The sequence below is a fragment of the Perkinsus marinus genome (assembly GCF_000006405.1).
Source record: "Perkinsus marinus ATCC 50983 genomic scaffold scf_1104296964286, whole genome shotgun sequence".
Classification (NCBI taxonomy): Eukaryota; Perkinsozoa; order Perkinsida; family Perkinsidae; genus Perkinsus; species Perkinsus marinus.
This window is the reverse complement of record NW_003204723.1, coordinates 40,770-56,839: the sequence shown is the minus strand read 5'-3', so window position 1 is coordinate 56,839 and position 16,070 is coordinate 40,770. Positions and strand designations below refer to the sequence as shown.

At 42.9% G+C, this 16,070-nt stretch overlaps 3 protein-coding genes across 3 annotated transcripts in view; 2 read left to right on the top strand and 1 right to left on the bottom strand.

The window, feature by feature from the left end:
• Positions 1-257: 257 nt before the first annotated feature.
• Pmar_PMAR025735 (cathepsin L, putative) lies at positions 258-1,747 on the top strand (the record flags this gene model as incomplete). Its single annotated transcript, XM_002770658.1, has 10 exons — positions 258-358; positions 407-501; positions 548-667; positions 711-818; positions 863-956; positions 1,080-1,218; positions 1,259-1,400; positions 1,450-1,516; positions 1,566-1,648; positions 1,695-1,747. 10 exons carry the CDS (start codon positions 258-260, stop codon positions 1,745-1,747), a joined length of 1,002 nt encoding a protein of 333 aa, XP_002770704.1.
• A 6,767-nt stretch (positions 1,748-8,514) lies between these two features.
• Positions 8,515-9,529, top strand: Pmar_PMAR025734 (hypothetical protein; the record flags this gene model as incomplete). The annotated part of the gene is made up of 3 exons (XM_002770655.1): positions 8,515-8,576; positions 8,981-9,036; positions 9,495-9,529. 3 exons carry the CDS (start codon positions 8,515-8,517, stop codon positions 9,527-9,529), a joined length of 153 nt encoding a protein of 50 aa, XP_002770701.1.
• A 6,494-nt stretch (positions 9,530-16,023) lies between these two features.
• Positions 16,024-16,070, bottom strand: part of Pmar_PMAR025733 (hypothetical protein) — a gene marked incomplete at both ends in the record, with an annotated part of 251 nt that continues 204 nt past the window's right edge. The window contains one exon of the mRNA XM_002770653.1: positions 16,024-16,070. Coding sequence (XP_002770699.1) covers positions 16,024-16,070 — 47 coding nt within the window.

Genomic DNA, 16,070 nt, shown 5'->3' with positions numbered 1-16,070 from the left:
GCTAGAGCAAGCAAGTGTAATGAGCAGAGAATGAACGAGAGGATCCTAGCAATGGGGTAGGCTGCTGCAGCCAGTGACACGATAAGAGCCACGGGACGGGGGGACAGTGACCCACCCGGTCACGCGTTCACGATCACACCGTCTCAGTTGCGTGTTACACGGAGAGTTGTATGAGAAAAAAGGGCCCGAGTTGGAAACTGCTAAGTTTGAACTGTACTCGAACTCTCTCAACACTATCTGTAGGCTTTGCTTCTCAAATGCTCATAATCATTTCACTCGTTCTTCTCTCAATCCTACCTTTGGTCAAGTGCTTGGAGGAGGGAACTGTGGAGTTGGCTTTCATGGGTTTTCAACATAAGTAAGGTGGCAATCAGATCGTGTTGCATTATGATGTTTTGATTTGCAGGTTCGGTAAAAATTACGAGTCTAAGGAGGAAGAAGTCAAAAGGAATGCCATCTTTCAAGCCAACCTCCATCACATCGAGCAAGTCAACGCTAAAGGTGAGTAACATTATACCCGCCGTAAGCCGAGTGCCGAGCTATGCAGATCTGTCTTACAAGCTGGGCGTCAATGAGCATGCGGACCTCACACACGAGGAGTTCGCCGCTCTGAAGCTCGGCACTTTGAAGATGAGTACGAGAAGGGATGATAAGTTTGTTATTGAAGGTAGGACCAGCTGAGCATGCCAGCTTGAGCCTCTTTGTTTCAGCTGACACTACACAGCTCCCAACTTCGGTGGATTGGAGGAATAAGAATGTATTAACCCCAGTTAAGGATCAAGGTTCCTGTGGGAGCTGCTGGGCTTTCTCCACGACCGGTAACTCTCTTGGACATGCATGTGTGTGCCTTTGCTATTTTCAGGTGCCCTCGAGGCGCAGTATGCCATCGCTACAGGTAAGCTTTTGTCGCTCTCCGAGCAGCAGCTTGTGGATTGCAGTTCCGGCTATGGGAACAAGTAAGTGGCACCACATGCCTGTGTCTCTCAAATGCATATTGATTCCATATTCTCTTGCATTTTCTCATTACATACTCTTGTGCATATTCCCAGTGGGAGATTTTCACACTGTTCTCATTTCAGTGGCTGTGAAGGAGGCCTCATGGACGATGCTTATGAGTACATAAAGTCAGCTGGCCTCGATCAAGAGTCAACCTACTCTTATAATGGTACAGACGACGTTTGTCAAGGCTCCCTTGCGAAACGGTCCGACGGCATCCCGGTAAGATTTGTACCCAACAATACTATCATCTTTTTTACAGGCTGGCGAAGTTACCGGCTTTCACATGCTAGATAAGACTGAGCAGAGCTTGATGAAAGCGCTGGCGGATGCTCCGGTCTCCGTCGCCATGTATGCCGCGGATCCCGATTTTCGCTTTTACAAATCCGGAGTGTATTCATCTGGTAAGATTTGCAACCGATGCTGATGTGTACAGAATATTACGGGTTTTAGCAACCTGTAATGGAAAACTTGATCACGGTGTTGTGGCGGTTGGTTATGGCACCGAAAATGGATCAGAGTAAGACGAAATAATGTGAATGTTCGCTGCAATTTTTTCTTGTTGTCAGTTACTTCATCATCAGAAATTCTTGGGGATCCTCCTGGGGCCAAGCTGGATACTTCTATTTAAAGCGAGGAGTTTCTGGTTACGGTGAGCTTCGACACTCATCATGACTCCGCGAAATCGTCCTTTTCAGGTGAATGCAACATTCTCGAGTACATGTGTGTTGCTACGCTCAAGTCTGGCTAACCCGCCATCAGATTCAGAGACCAGTGATCATGGTATGATCACGATTCATTAGAAGCCTCATGGGCATTTGTATACAATCCGCTCGCATTTGTTATGCGAGAACCACTCCTCGAAGAGGTAGTCTTCTTTCACTTATCCCTTATTTGCGAGCCTCCACTTTTTCTTACATCTTTTCACACAACAGTCTGAGGGCTTGTAATTCAAGAATCTCATCTTGTTGTGTAACAGTGTTATACAACCATAAGTGTTACAGGGTGACAAAAACGCGTCTGGTGAGGGAGAACTCGTTATCATGACTGGAAAATATGCAGTTAGTCAACTTCACGTGTCAGTCACAACAAGTCAAAAAATCTCGTAAGGAATTTTTTTAAAATTCTTGTAGGTTTCTAAACATTCGTATCCGAATTCATATATCTCATATTCTCTCATGAGACTCCTGAGCTCAGCTGAGAAGAGGGAACTATTTTTCAACACCGCGTATAACTCATCCTAATAAGTTTATTATATTCAAAAACTACTCCAAGATATAATACCGATGATCGGTAACCGATCCTGCCTTTGACCGAACGCTGTATTATAGATTATCATTACGACGAATTGTAAAGAAAATCCTGTTAACCTTGATGTATTGTGTACAGATAGTCGACACGCGCAGAGTTTGCACTGTAGACCACTTCACGAGGGTTCCGATTACGAAAAATAAGTGCAGTATGTCTAAATCTGAAATGTAAGTGTATAAATATAATTTTTCCGAGATCACTCAGAGTCGACTGAAAACTAGAATCGCAATGCGATTCTATCACTCATCAATCATTCATTGATCATGCCCCAATCGTTCATGCCCTCAACAATGCAAAAATTGGTATGAATATTTGCTGTGGTAAAAGTAACTTTCAGGGTGTCCAGTCAGGGAAGATTGGTAATCTTCCCAGGCGGAAACTCCCGGAACCCTCAGGAGAAAAGAACCACTAAACTCCGGGAAGAATATTCATCATTCTTGCCCTAGTACCCAGGACTGGGGAGCACTGTTCAGGTTCGGAGAGTGAAAGAGCCAGCACGAGAGAGAGCCTGAGAGCCCAATACGATCCCGACTTATGCCGGGGAGCCTGAGGCGAACGCAGGGAGTTGTGTCGTCACACATCGCAGAGGATATGCGTTAAGTGAACCTTCTATAGAGTGTGGTATCAGTTTACTGACGAACGGGATTGTTGATGGAGTTATCGAGGCCGTGCTTCGAGTTCCTTTACCCAACCCATCCCGCCCGTGCAGGAGAGGCCTGTGATCCTAGTGCCCTACTCGATTGAGTGACCTCGGTGGCACTACGGATCGCTAGGACTGGGTTCGAAGACTTGCAGCCTAGTTGGCGGAGTGGTAAAGCTCAGATCTACCATCAGCGCAACCCAGGCTCGAATTCTGGCATGGATATGTCATAGCCAGGTAATTAAGGACCGTCAAGTCTCCGATACCCCTCTCCCGAATTCCTGTGTCCAGGCGGCTTCATGCACGGGGACTACAACCGGAAGAAATTTTAAAAGATACTTCACGCTACCGCCGATTTCGACTGACTTGGAGCATTCTGGATTCGATCAGTCCATGTTGGATCTCGGTTAACCATTGCATTTTTGGTCGCAACAAAACATGATGCATTCACAATTTTCATCGACCACTTTGGCAACATGCACGTATCTCACTCAGAAAACATATATCGAGCATCACTTACCAGGCGCCCTGGTCTAGGCCAGTGGCGCATTGCCGCTTCACGTGGAACCAGCCTGGTTCAACCAGGACACTCAGGGTTGTCTATTTCGATGAAACCGCAACGCCGTTTCTGAATTTCGAAATTCATACCAAAATCTCAGTGAAATTCATTTTATTGTCGAAAACGTATTACCAGGCAGCGGAAAGCACCCCACTGCTTGGAGCATCTTGCCCGTCATCGTTGAATCACGAGACATTAAGTGAAGAGATCGATCGATCCTACGGAGGTTGGTCCCCTTCCCTTTTGAAAAGGGTAGAAAAGGGTTTTCTCAACTTCCTCGGTGAACGCACGGCCGAGGAGCCCATAATTACAATGAACCATCTTCAACACCATCATCATAACCGACCTCTCTAACCAAGTTGCATTGAAGATTACATGCATTACGGCATACGACGAATAACAAGCTAGTCTTCAACTGCCTAACACCTACTCGACCTCGTCAAGATGCTTCCATTACGATTGAGGTAACCTCAATCGTATCTGAGGCCAGGATGCTTCTGGAAGACAGAAATGGTGGAGTCGTCGTCAATAACCTCGTGTGTGGACAAATCTACGAGAATGCCAAGCTCAGGCGTCAAGAATATAAGATCCGCGTTGATGGAGATTATTGAGTGAAGTTCCACGGGCGGCGGTGATATGAATAACACTAGTAAAAACATATTTCACGACTACTGCATATCACCGCGAATATTGCGTTTTTCACAGAGTATTACACCCAAAAAAACCGCGAAGCTCCACTGTAGTTGTGCAGCTTGCACAACTGTGTATTTTTAGCTTTAGCTGGTAGCTAGTCGATCACGATTATCAAAGATTAGTAGGTAGAATCTCCAGATTGCATCAACCGTTGCCTTGAGTCCCTTAATATTCGACATTGTGGAGAAGCCATAGACAACTCCTTCGAAACAACCGATAAAATTGGAACGATACAGAGAAGATTAGCCTGGGCCATGCGCAAGGATGACACGCACAAATCGAGAAGTGTAAAAAGTTTTCCGCTGCATCTGCTCCATATACTCAGGCGTGGTCAGGATTAACAGCCCCATCATCCGCCGGGTTTGTCCATTGGAAAAATGGGAAAAGTTCCCTTTCAAAGGAATCCTTTGGGACATTTCCCACTAAGTGGGAAAGTGGGACCCACTTTCCCGTTCCCGGAAAAACTATCAGTTTTTCCCTTAGGAAAATGCGGAAACACCTCGTTTTTCTCTCCCTGAGCAGCGTAAACTACAGGTCATACTCATAAAACGATCCTGTTTATCCCAGTGTTCTTAAATGTCCATAGTAAAGTGCAAAAGCAGTGTTCTAGCCCTGTGAGCAATTTTTCCCACCCTGGGCGCGCGCTTCTCCACAAGTCTCTCTATAGCGCGCTTATCATCGAACATTACTCTCACGAAATTTTAGTTTTAGTTTCAGTTTCAGTTATCCAACGGTTTGGGAGTCCAAAACGTCGATATTTACGATTTCAGTGTTGAGCGATAGCTGTCATCGGGAGTCCCGATTCGGGACTGTGTCGGTCTGTCATCGGTGTCGGCACAGTCTCCGACACTGTCGTAGACAACTACCTCTCAATTGCGTTAGGCTCCTCGTCATGGGTCACCCATGATGGCTCCCGGAGAAATTCTCCCAAGAAGGCTTGTCATTGCTCTTTTCCTTTGCTGTCCATGATCCCCAAGTTGGATGCACGTTTCAGACCCCGCATTGATGAGTTCAACCGCCGTCTGGTTGAATATGCTACCATCGCGGGATGGTCAAGTAGATCATTGGAATCTCCGGGCCTGCGACACGTTATACGAGCGTTAGTTCCAAGTTAGGGTAAAGGAGGTACTAGAAGCCATCTGCACGCTAAAAAAATACGAGCCATCAAGGAACGGTTATGTCAGGCTGTTAGGAAGAAGAGCGAGAATCTCCTGAAGACCGCCAGCCAGTTAGCTATCCAGCTAGACGCGTGGACGCCGCCAACGCGGCCTACGACTATGATTGCTATAACCATCTCGATGCCTGCCGAATCTTCACGCGGTTCCAATCCGCGATTCACAACCATTCCATGAGCACTTCGTGCTCTGAAACCTGGCGAGAGGGAAACCAGCGTCGAGGTCACAAGAATGGTTCAAATTTTGAACCATTCTTGTGACCTCAAATTTTGAACTTCAAAATGAATGCTTGGACGAGTTGCGTAACAGTAAGCACTAACTTGGAGCCTCTAGTATGTTATGAACTCTCGCATTGTTTCGGTTTACTCTCTGTCAGTTGGCATCCCTACCAGTCGGATCAGCTCTATCTTCACGGATAATGCACCGAACGTTGCCTTGGCGCGGACTTCGTTATGTTCTACTTTGAGCTTGGCAGCTGCTGAAAACGAGCGTCCTCTCCCCGGTGCGTTGAGTATCGGCTGTCATTCACATATGAATGGGATCATGGCACGTGAGCTGTGCGGTGTTACGCGTCGAGAAGCTACTGGGGAGATAACGAGGAGAGGAGAATTCAATGACTTGGTTCTGCTGTGCGCCCTCGCACGAAGAGTCACCAACTGCGGCTACCCCCACCGGTTCTACCAAGGAACGCAGATACTGCTGGGTTCTGACACTCGCTGAGTCGCGAATGGAGCATCTTTCGAAGCCTTACACCGAAATTATACGAGAGTGATCGAGCTACTGGATTTAATGCAGAATCCGCCACATTGGAACAAGTAGGATTGATCATTAATATATAATGAGCAATCGTTTCATTCTCGCATTTTGTGTAGATTGTCCGTCTTGGTTCAAGATCTCTGCAACGAGTTGAGCTCCCGCATGCGGAGCGCCGAGACACGGGAGTTCCTCAGCCGAAGAGTTCGAGTTATGACGCCCCTACAAGTGTTGAACAAATCGCTGCAAAGCGATAGTTCGACTTTGTTCGATTCGACCGAACAGATCTACAAAACTTATGACTTACTCGCCAAATCTGATGATCTGACTGCCGAATCCAGGAATATGGTGAGGAAAAGGTAATCACTTCAGGGATTCGCTCATCGGGAACGCTTCCAATATTTCAGAATGAAAAAATGTATCGGATATGGTCACTGGGTCCTCAATCTTGATCCTCGAAGGTTTCCAGAGGGCGCTGCTCTCTGCCGAAGCGCAGCCAGAAAAACAGTGGAAGAGGTTCGTCGATTCGCGGAAGCTAACCCGGAGGCAGTCGATCTGCAAGATGGCAGCTCACAGTGTATCTTAGATTATTTTCTTCGGATGGGTAGGTCGGCAGCTCCGGTATCCCCGCGATCTACGGCTTCCCGCGTAGCAGTTATCCGTACTTCCGCTCGCCAACTCAGCAAGTTTTGTATCCCAGCCTTTATCGGGAAAACATGTTAGGTATCCGATCAACCAACTGAGGCAGTTCCATCCTGGTTCCTATTGGGAGGGTCATAAGGGAATGTGTTCCCTTATGACGATTAACGGCTTCACTGCCCCTTCATCATGGCTCTGTCGGGTTCCAGATTGCTTGAGTTTTCGCTGTTGCTATAGAAAGAATGCATCGAAGCGCATCAAGAGCAAATACGAAGAGCTGCTGATTGAGATGAAGATTATTTATGCATAGGTCTTGGACTAGTATGCGTACTCGTAGACCATCAAGCTTTGGCGTTCACGGAGCTTGGTGCGTCTATGATAAGACTATTATATTTACCACAGACTTTATAACGGGATCCAATTGAGAGCTCGCCATCCAGTTGCTTTTAGTGACTGAGATTAACATATTTCTTATCGGGGAATATACGTTGTCCCAAAATTTTGGTATGGTAAAGTTAGCACTATACAGAATTTCACTATAATTGTTGTATCTAATCCGTACATCATAATTATATTCCTATATAGGGTTGTGAAAATCTGTGATGCTCAGTCTGTGGATTTCTCTCATGGATAACCCTTATAATGTGGTTGATTCTCAGTGCGTTATCGCTGAGCTGTAGTTATTCACATACCAGTGATGATGATGTGCTGAGTCTGTCTGATATTCTGGTTGACGTTGTAACTCTGTATTATAGAGTTTGATTAGTTATGATATTCTACGAGAATGACGCGGGTATGCTAAGCCTGATATTCCGCACCAGGGGATCGAACTTTGCATCAGTGCGTTTGTAAAGTGATATTAACTAAATATTCATTCACTGCTTAGATGGCACCATATGCGATGATTGGTCTCGCCTTGGCACTCGTAAGTAGCACGTCAGTGAACGCTACTCGCTGAGCACATTTTAGGCCTTCCTGTTTGCCCGTGAGGAGCTGCAAGCTGTTGCCAACCAACTCGAGCACCCTTTTCCACTACAAATATATACATATGTCAGTTAGCTCATACCGTAAATATCACATCTCATGTTAGATATTCGGATTTGTGGTGGTCTTCCGTACCAAGATGGCATATGATCGCTACTGGGAGGCGATGACGAATCTATCGCTGATGGTCTCCAAGTGGGGAGATGCTTTTATGCAAGTAACAGTGAAGAATAAAACTGTCATTATAAAAAGCCTCCTCCTGGTTGTTTTGGAATATATAAAAGCTAAGCGCAGGAGTTTTCTCAAGAATATATGTTTGTTAATTACGGGGTAGAAGTGTACAGAAAAAAGCCATAATCTCTCCAAATTTATTAGGAATTTTCATATTGTTATCATCACCAACAAATAGAAGTTGACCATGTGCATATGGCGGAGTTTTTTCCGACTACTTTTCAGTTGGTCGCCTTCTCAAACGCCATCGTTGAGGGAGCTGACGCGGCGAGCAGAACAGTTGTAATCGAAGATCTTAAAAAATTCCAAAAACAGTAATCTCTCCGCTTAGTGCAGTGTTTAGATGTTATATCTTCGCTCTCCTCAGCGGCGCCCAGAAGTTTCCTCAATAACTATACAAATTCGAGTAGAAATGTATAGCAACCAATCGGAATTTCCTCAGAATTTCCACAAATGTGGTCGGCTAAGCCCTAGAATATCCTTCATCACACTACAGTTCGGTCCACCTATTCTCGCTAATGAGCGCGCTTGCGATGAGAACACTTGAAGACCCGCACAACCAAGCTGCTGACGCGGGGCTTTCGAAAATCTTCAGGTAGGCTTTACGTAATGCATCGGAGTTTCACCACCCGTTTAACGTGAAGTGGCATAATACTTCATATGAATCCGATTTACGTCGATCGATAATAATAGTTTTACGGTTGTGAAACGTGAAATAGGTTTTTTTTCAATTGCTGTTTTTTCATTTCACGGGTGAAATACTACTGTGCTAATTTTGGTGGTACATATGTTTGTTTTCTCACTAATTATATTAGTTTACATACGAACTAAGGTAGAAGTGTTCGAAAATCAGCAATAATTTTCCAACAATGAAGTTTCACGTTCCGTTTTACGTGGAGTCGCGTAATACTCGGTGAAAAACGCGATATGCAGTAGTCGTGAAATGTGTGTTTTCATATCACTAGAGTCAAGAAACTCCACTGTACTTGTTATGGACAGATTCATCGATCACGGCTCGGAATTGCCAGTGACTGAAGTGAAGTCTTTGAGGAGAAGTGAGCATCGCAGTGTTTTCATTTAACTGCTTGACGACAACAGAGAGCCGACCCGGGTTGTTCTCGTTTTTCGCCGAAATTTCTCATCGGTAGTTTCACCAGTGTCGGAGGAATGTATGTTCGCTTTTCTCATCAGCTGCTGAGCTCAGAAGAGTTTATATATGAATTTGGGTAGAAGTGTAATACAGAAACCAATAAGAATTTCCTCTCAGAATTTTAATATTATCACAAACTGTTACTACTACTTCCCATCAGTGTAGGAGTAGTAGGAATATATGTAATCGCTTTCCTCATCAGCTGCTGAGCTCAGAAGAGTTTATATATGAATTTGGGTAGAAGTGTAATACAGAAACCAATAAGAATTTCCTCTCAGAATTTTAATATTATCACAAACTGTTACTACTACTTCCCATCAGTGTTGGAGTAGTAGGAATATATGTAATCGCTTTCCTCATCAGCTGCTGCTGAGCTCAGAATTTGGGTAGAAGTGTAATACAGAAACCCATGAAAATTTCTCAAAATTTCCTCGCAATTTTAATATTGTCATCACCAACACATGTAGCTGACCATGTGCATATCCCCCGACTCAGATGAGAGTAGACGACCAGAGGTACGGCGATTACGCAACTCTATTAAAAGCGTTGCGAAGGGCTTCTCACCCGACGGCATCATCACCAAAGTTTTCGGAGAGGAACAGAAATTCTTTGTGAGTTATACCCAATGAGTTGAAAACCTATACTACTAGGCCTTCGTGAGGAAGGGGCGGAGCTCACTGAGTCCACGTCCATGGACTCAATCAATGAATTTTACATAGGTCCAGCCCGGTTCGATCCCTGGGTAGGACATTTCTTCATCATTAAAGTTTTTCGCGCATATCTCTTCGAGCTGTTCGCATAATTGAGTTTTCCGATTTTTTCTACACCTCCGCATATAGAGGAGTCGTTTGACCTATCTGGTAGCCTCCCACGCTCCGTAGTTGAGCCAGAATAACTCTGCATGCACGCACGCACAACGCGAAAGTGCTGCCTGTTGTTGCGGTATATGCTCCGCTCGCTTCGCTTGCTCCGCAATTGGATTCACACCCGTTTTACGTGTAAAACGCGGTATGGAGGGAATTGCAGATTACACTGGAGTTTCACCCTAGTGATATGAAAACCATATTTTACGACTGCTACAGGCCGCGAATATCGCGTTTTTCGCCGAGTTTTACGACGCCACTTCACGTAAAACGGGTCGTCGTGAAACTCCATTGAACAAGTCATCTCGTATTCGATACGTCATACGGCACATCGCGTATTATATGCATTATTCACTGCTCACGAGTAGTGCTCATGATAGAAAAAACAGTAAGTGTTTCACATATCACTAGGGTGAAACACCATTGGAGTTTCACTAGTGAACGACGTATTCAATATCGCAAATATCGCGTATTACACCACTTCACGAAAAACCAGTCGTGAAACTTCATTACATTTACTGGCAATATTTTAGGTTGTTGGAGAAGTGAGTAAATGGGAAGAAGGCCACTTGAATGGTCACGATGACGTTTTGGTGGTTTCCCAGTGGATATTAGAACTGATATTATCACAACACTTACATGGAAGGCTTGACGTTCATGGCGCTATACAAAGTCGCGTGTACGCCCGAATGGAGTTTATCCATTCTAGTGATATGAAAAACATATTTCTGTCTCCAACGCTGTAGATAGGACAGGAAATAGTAAGGAGAAATATGATTAGCAATATTTAACTTAGTTACAAGTAGAGGAGAACAGCTTAGGGAGAGGACACAATTGTTCGATACACTCGGGACGATTGTTTGCATTTCATTGCGAATATCGGGTTTTTCACAGAGTGTTACGCCACTTCATGTAGACGAACGAAACTCCAATATATAAACATGTATATTTGATTTTATAAAGGCGTGTTCGCGGTGATATGCAGTAGTCGTGCGATATGTTTCTCATATCACTAGGGCCGCCTGTGAAACTCCAGTGTTTTTCACTGAGAGAAAGTTAACTCCGTGTAAATATTTGCACTCGTAGGTTCCAAGAAATATCAAATGGAATGTTGGGGTACAACCAAGCACTGAAGATTGCTATGATACCGTTCCCTTTCCCATTCGCACAAATCATCGCACTCATGAGCTTAGGATTTCTGATAATATCGCCAATTGCTATGATAACAACAACAAACTATTGGTAAGCCTCATCGAGAGTATATACGTCATTTGTAGTTGAGAAACTGCATCTATATTTAGAACTTGTGAAACTACATTGTGAAACTATGTTGTGAAGCTGTTGAGAATGTTGTGTAGTTTTGAAACTACATCTATATTTAGTATAAGTGCTTATACATTTTTTTGCGGAGATTCCTGCCTTGGTGAAAGTGGGCAGCCGCTTTGCAAATCGTAGGCTTTAAAATTGGGGTGAGCATTCGTGGTGTTTTGTCTCTTTGGGCGTTCACCTCCCCACTCTACAGAATGTCCCGTGTTATTCGCGAAGTGTTTCCAATTTACTTCTTATCACGTTCGCGTAAAACACATACCGCGTGTTTTACGCGTTATTCACTGCTCGTGAAAGTGAAATATTTTTTTTCATATCACCAGTGTGAAAATCTAACGTCTATTTTCTCCCAAAGTCGTATGTGAACTCCTCGGATTAACTTCGAAAACTCTTAAATGTAGTTGAGAAAAACGAGCATATAATTCAACACTGCATTGAGACGAACATCTTCGAAATACACGGAGTTTCACGACTATACGACGAGTTTTATGTGAAGTGGCGTTGTAAAACTCGGTGGAAAAACGCGATATTCAACGCGGTGATATGCAGTAGTCGTGAAATATGTTTTTCATATCACTAGGGTCAAGAAACTCCAATAATAATTTTGTCTTACCGTAAATTGAGGTGACAGCTTGTGCAATATCGTTGGGAAATTATCCGAAAATTTGATTTTTTCCCCCCAAAAAAATCATGGACCGATTTTTTACTTTCGTTGGACCTTGATGCCGCTCGGCTCTGGTTTTTTCCACAGGTTTCTCGCACCACTGCTGACTTGTTTCGGAGTTCTCGGGTGAGTGCAAATTTTTTCCCCAGTTTTATCCGAGAAAAAAATAAAAAAAATGAATTTTTTAGATTCGAACTCAGCAGTTGAAATAATGAAATTTGATATTAGTCGAATAATTATTTTCATAAAATGAAATTTCGTGATGGAAAAAATCCTAACCAGAGAGTGAGCTTTCATTGATCGAATTCATTCTTGTATTTGTTGAGCTCGGAAAATTTTTTTATGAATTCTCAAAATCTCATTTACGAATTTGAAATTTTATTCCTAAATATGTACAGAAATCGAATTTAAACATTTTTTTTTCGAATTGTGAAAAGTGTGGTATTATATTTCAACGCCTTAGCCACGACGGACTAAATCAAATATCAATCGAGTTAGAAGAGCCGTACGGAACAGATGCCAATGATCTCCCGATGAAGGAAATGCAATTCACTTTTGTGAGTTTATTCGCGATCGAATTCGCGTGAGTTTCATATTACTTTAATCTCAATGAACTACAAAAAAAATCTCTTCTTCTAAATTCCATTTTTTGGTTTGCATAGAAAAAATAAATTCTCCTGCAAAAAAAATTTCCGGGAAAATTTATTTCTCAATGTTTCAATGAGTTTTTTAAGGAATATATGTTCGCTTCCCTCAGCTGAGCTCGGGGGTGTTTCCTCGCTAATTATATACGGATTTGAGTAGAAGTGTACAGAAGCCAACACTGGAGTTTCACCCTAGTGATGTGAAAACCCCTCGTGAAAAAATACTCCACGACTACTGCATATCACCGCGAATATCGCGTTTTTCACCGAGTATTGCGCCTGAAACTCCAATAATTTCTCGAAATTTTCTCAGAATTTTCATATTGTCACCAACACATGTAGTTACATATTTTCTTTTTTCCACGGTGGTCTCATTTCGTCGCGAGAGATCCATGGCAGGTATATTCTCTCGAAGAGCTGCTGCGTTCTGGCTCACCAGTGCATTCGAATCAGTTCAATGAGCAAAGCGGATTGGCATATGGTTGAGTTTGTTAAGTGCTGCTGAGAATTGCAAGGAATTCATTAGGTTGTGGTATAAACTATGACGAGAAACTGAAACCACGTATCAAATCTTCACCTGACAGAGCCGCGGTGATTTCGATGAACATGTAAGTTTGAGTCCTTGCACGTGTGTCGTTCGCACGCAAGGATGTTGCTGAGAGTTGGTAAACTGTGAGCCTTCGAAGATACAATGGAGTTTCACCCGTTTTAGGTGAACTGGTATAAAACTCCATAAAAACGCGATATTCATACTATGCAGTAGCCGTGAAATATATTTTTTCATATCACTAGGGTGATGAAACTCCAATGTTACTGCACGAATACAACTGCAGTGTGAAACTATAGACGCTCTCATTGTTATAAGTCTTCAACACATACGCCTAAGGCGTACGATTTTACGTCTAGCAACATCTCACTGAATCACATGGTTGTAGCTTGTTTATGATCAATGGTATTGATTCAATGAAGTTTCACCCGTTTTACGTGAAGTGAAAAACGCGATATTCGCGGTGATATGCAGTAGTCGTGGAATAGATTTTCCGCTAGTGTTTTTCATATCACTAGGGCCGCCCGTGAAACTCCAATGTACTTGTGTACACTCATCATTTTATTATTCAATAACTGTTCTTTGCGTTATAGCACAGCTGTTGTACCAAAATCGCGATTCACATTTCTCAGATTTCTAACTTCTCGGCGTTTCGTCGCCTCCTGTGAAGCCTTCCCCGAGTGGTTTACTGATGATGACCTCGAGCGGTTCGACTTGGACGATTTTCGTTATAAATTCCGTCTGCATGGCGCAAAGGATCTACCGATAATTGCGTGAGCCACTTTATTTAATTGTCGTTAGAGACTATTGAAAATTCATTCAAGATTCTGTGAAAAACGCGATATTGCAGAAATGGTGAAATATGTCTTCCACACGGGTGAAACTCCATTGGTGACTTGTTAGGAACCGGTGTGAAAATGACCTACTTCTTGACAAACTTCTGAACATCTCTGTTGTGGCACAAGGCAAACAATGAGATCTTTACATCAATAACTATGTAAAGAACTGTTCCAAAAAGTGCAAAAAAATTTCCCGAAAATGAAGTGCGGGGCGTATATAAACAATACAATCATGTTCAGAGAATTCTTATGCAAAATTTCAGGTGGATACGAGCAGTTTTTATGAAATCGGGTCTTCAGGTTGTGCGTATTGTTCTCATCGAGTTCTTTATAGAAAATATATAAACAGTTCTGATATTCGAATCGTCCACTTAGTTGTTGTCAAACGCAAGGTCGACTATAGAGAGGAAACACCGTACTGGTTTCGCTGGCGAACATTTTTTAATATATGTATATTTTGGTCATCCACGAGTTTCTTGACCCTAGTGACATGAAAAATATATTTCCCGACTACTGCATATCACCGCGAATAACATCGCGTTTTTCACCGAGTATTACGACGCCACTTCACGTAAAACGGGTAGTCGTGAAACTTCGATATTATTAACTTTTGGTATAATATCTTTAGTATTATAATTTACAGACATTTTATAATAGTCAGTTCACTGCTAGATACCGTCGTGCTCAATTCGAGCTTTGGAAAAAGTCAACTCGAAGTTGAAGTCAATACTAGCGCTTCATGTGCCATCAATATCGATTACGATGGCGCGCGCTTATTACAATGACATGATACATATATCCTTGTGTGTATTCCCCCCCCCCCCCGAAGGCTTCTGTGGTGTTGCTAGTACAGGCACGTTAAAGCAGAATATATATGAGTTCTTGATAATCGTTTATGCTTTCATCGTGCGTAATTTATTCCGTATCACTTATAGAACACAACCCATTAATCGCTTCACTCATGATTCACCGAGCACCAGGGGTATTCGTATGTTATATTAATTTTGCTACTAGGGTAAACCGTCTTGTATACTGTCTGAGAGAATTGCATATAATTTCCATTGTTTTTCTGTACACTTCTACCGAATGTGGTGTACTTTCCAACGCAGTAAATCTCTTATTTACCGTGACATAAACTTGGAATTAAACTCGTATGAGGAAACCAAACACAACTATCGATATAACAGAAACTCCCCTCAAAGACACTATTGCATCATCAAAGTGCATCGCAGTGCGGCGGTCAACAAACCCACTACTGCTTGATGTTGGAAACGCCGGGGTATCTGGCATCGATCAAATTCATACATATTTGGGTCAACTACGGGTGGGAATTTTCAGGCCGGGAAATTTCGTAATGGCGTTCCTAATAAAATGCAGTTGTAGTCGTCAAGTCGTAAAATCTCAATAACAAAAGTATTGGATTTTCTTCCATATGAAAAAATCGATATGAAGTCAATTTATTATTATATGTAATGGAGTTTTACCGGTTTTACGTGAAGTGGCGTAAAACTCAGTGAAATACGCGATATGCAGTAGTCGTGAAATACACTTTCCACTAGTGTTTTTCATATCACTAGGGTCAAGAAACTCCCACTACTGACGAACCAAACTAATGTAAGGCACGGAAATTGGAACACTTTTAATGTACTCGAGCAGCCGCCTTGGATTCAATCTTGGTAAACCGCGCAGCCCAGTTGTTGGAGTCGAAATATATCTCATCCACTCGAATGCCGGGTATCTGCAAGAAGAAAAAAAACTAAGTTTAAAATTCCAGTAGGGGTGTACGAAAACTAACAAGAATTTTCATATGGCGACCAACACCGTAATGGAAATTCAGAAAGTAAATTCAAATTCCACCCGTTTTACGTGAAGTGAAAAACGCGATATTCGCGGTGATATGCAGTAGTCGTGAAATATATTTTTCATATCACTAGGGTCAAGAAACTGCAATATACCGCTTTTTTGTTTATAAATTCCTCAGCTGAGTTCGGGAAAATTCCTCAGAAATTTCAGGGTAGAAGTGTAGAAAAATTAATGATATTTTTCATATCATCCA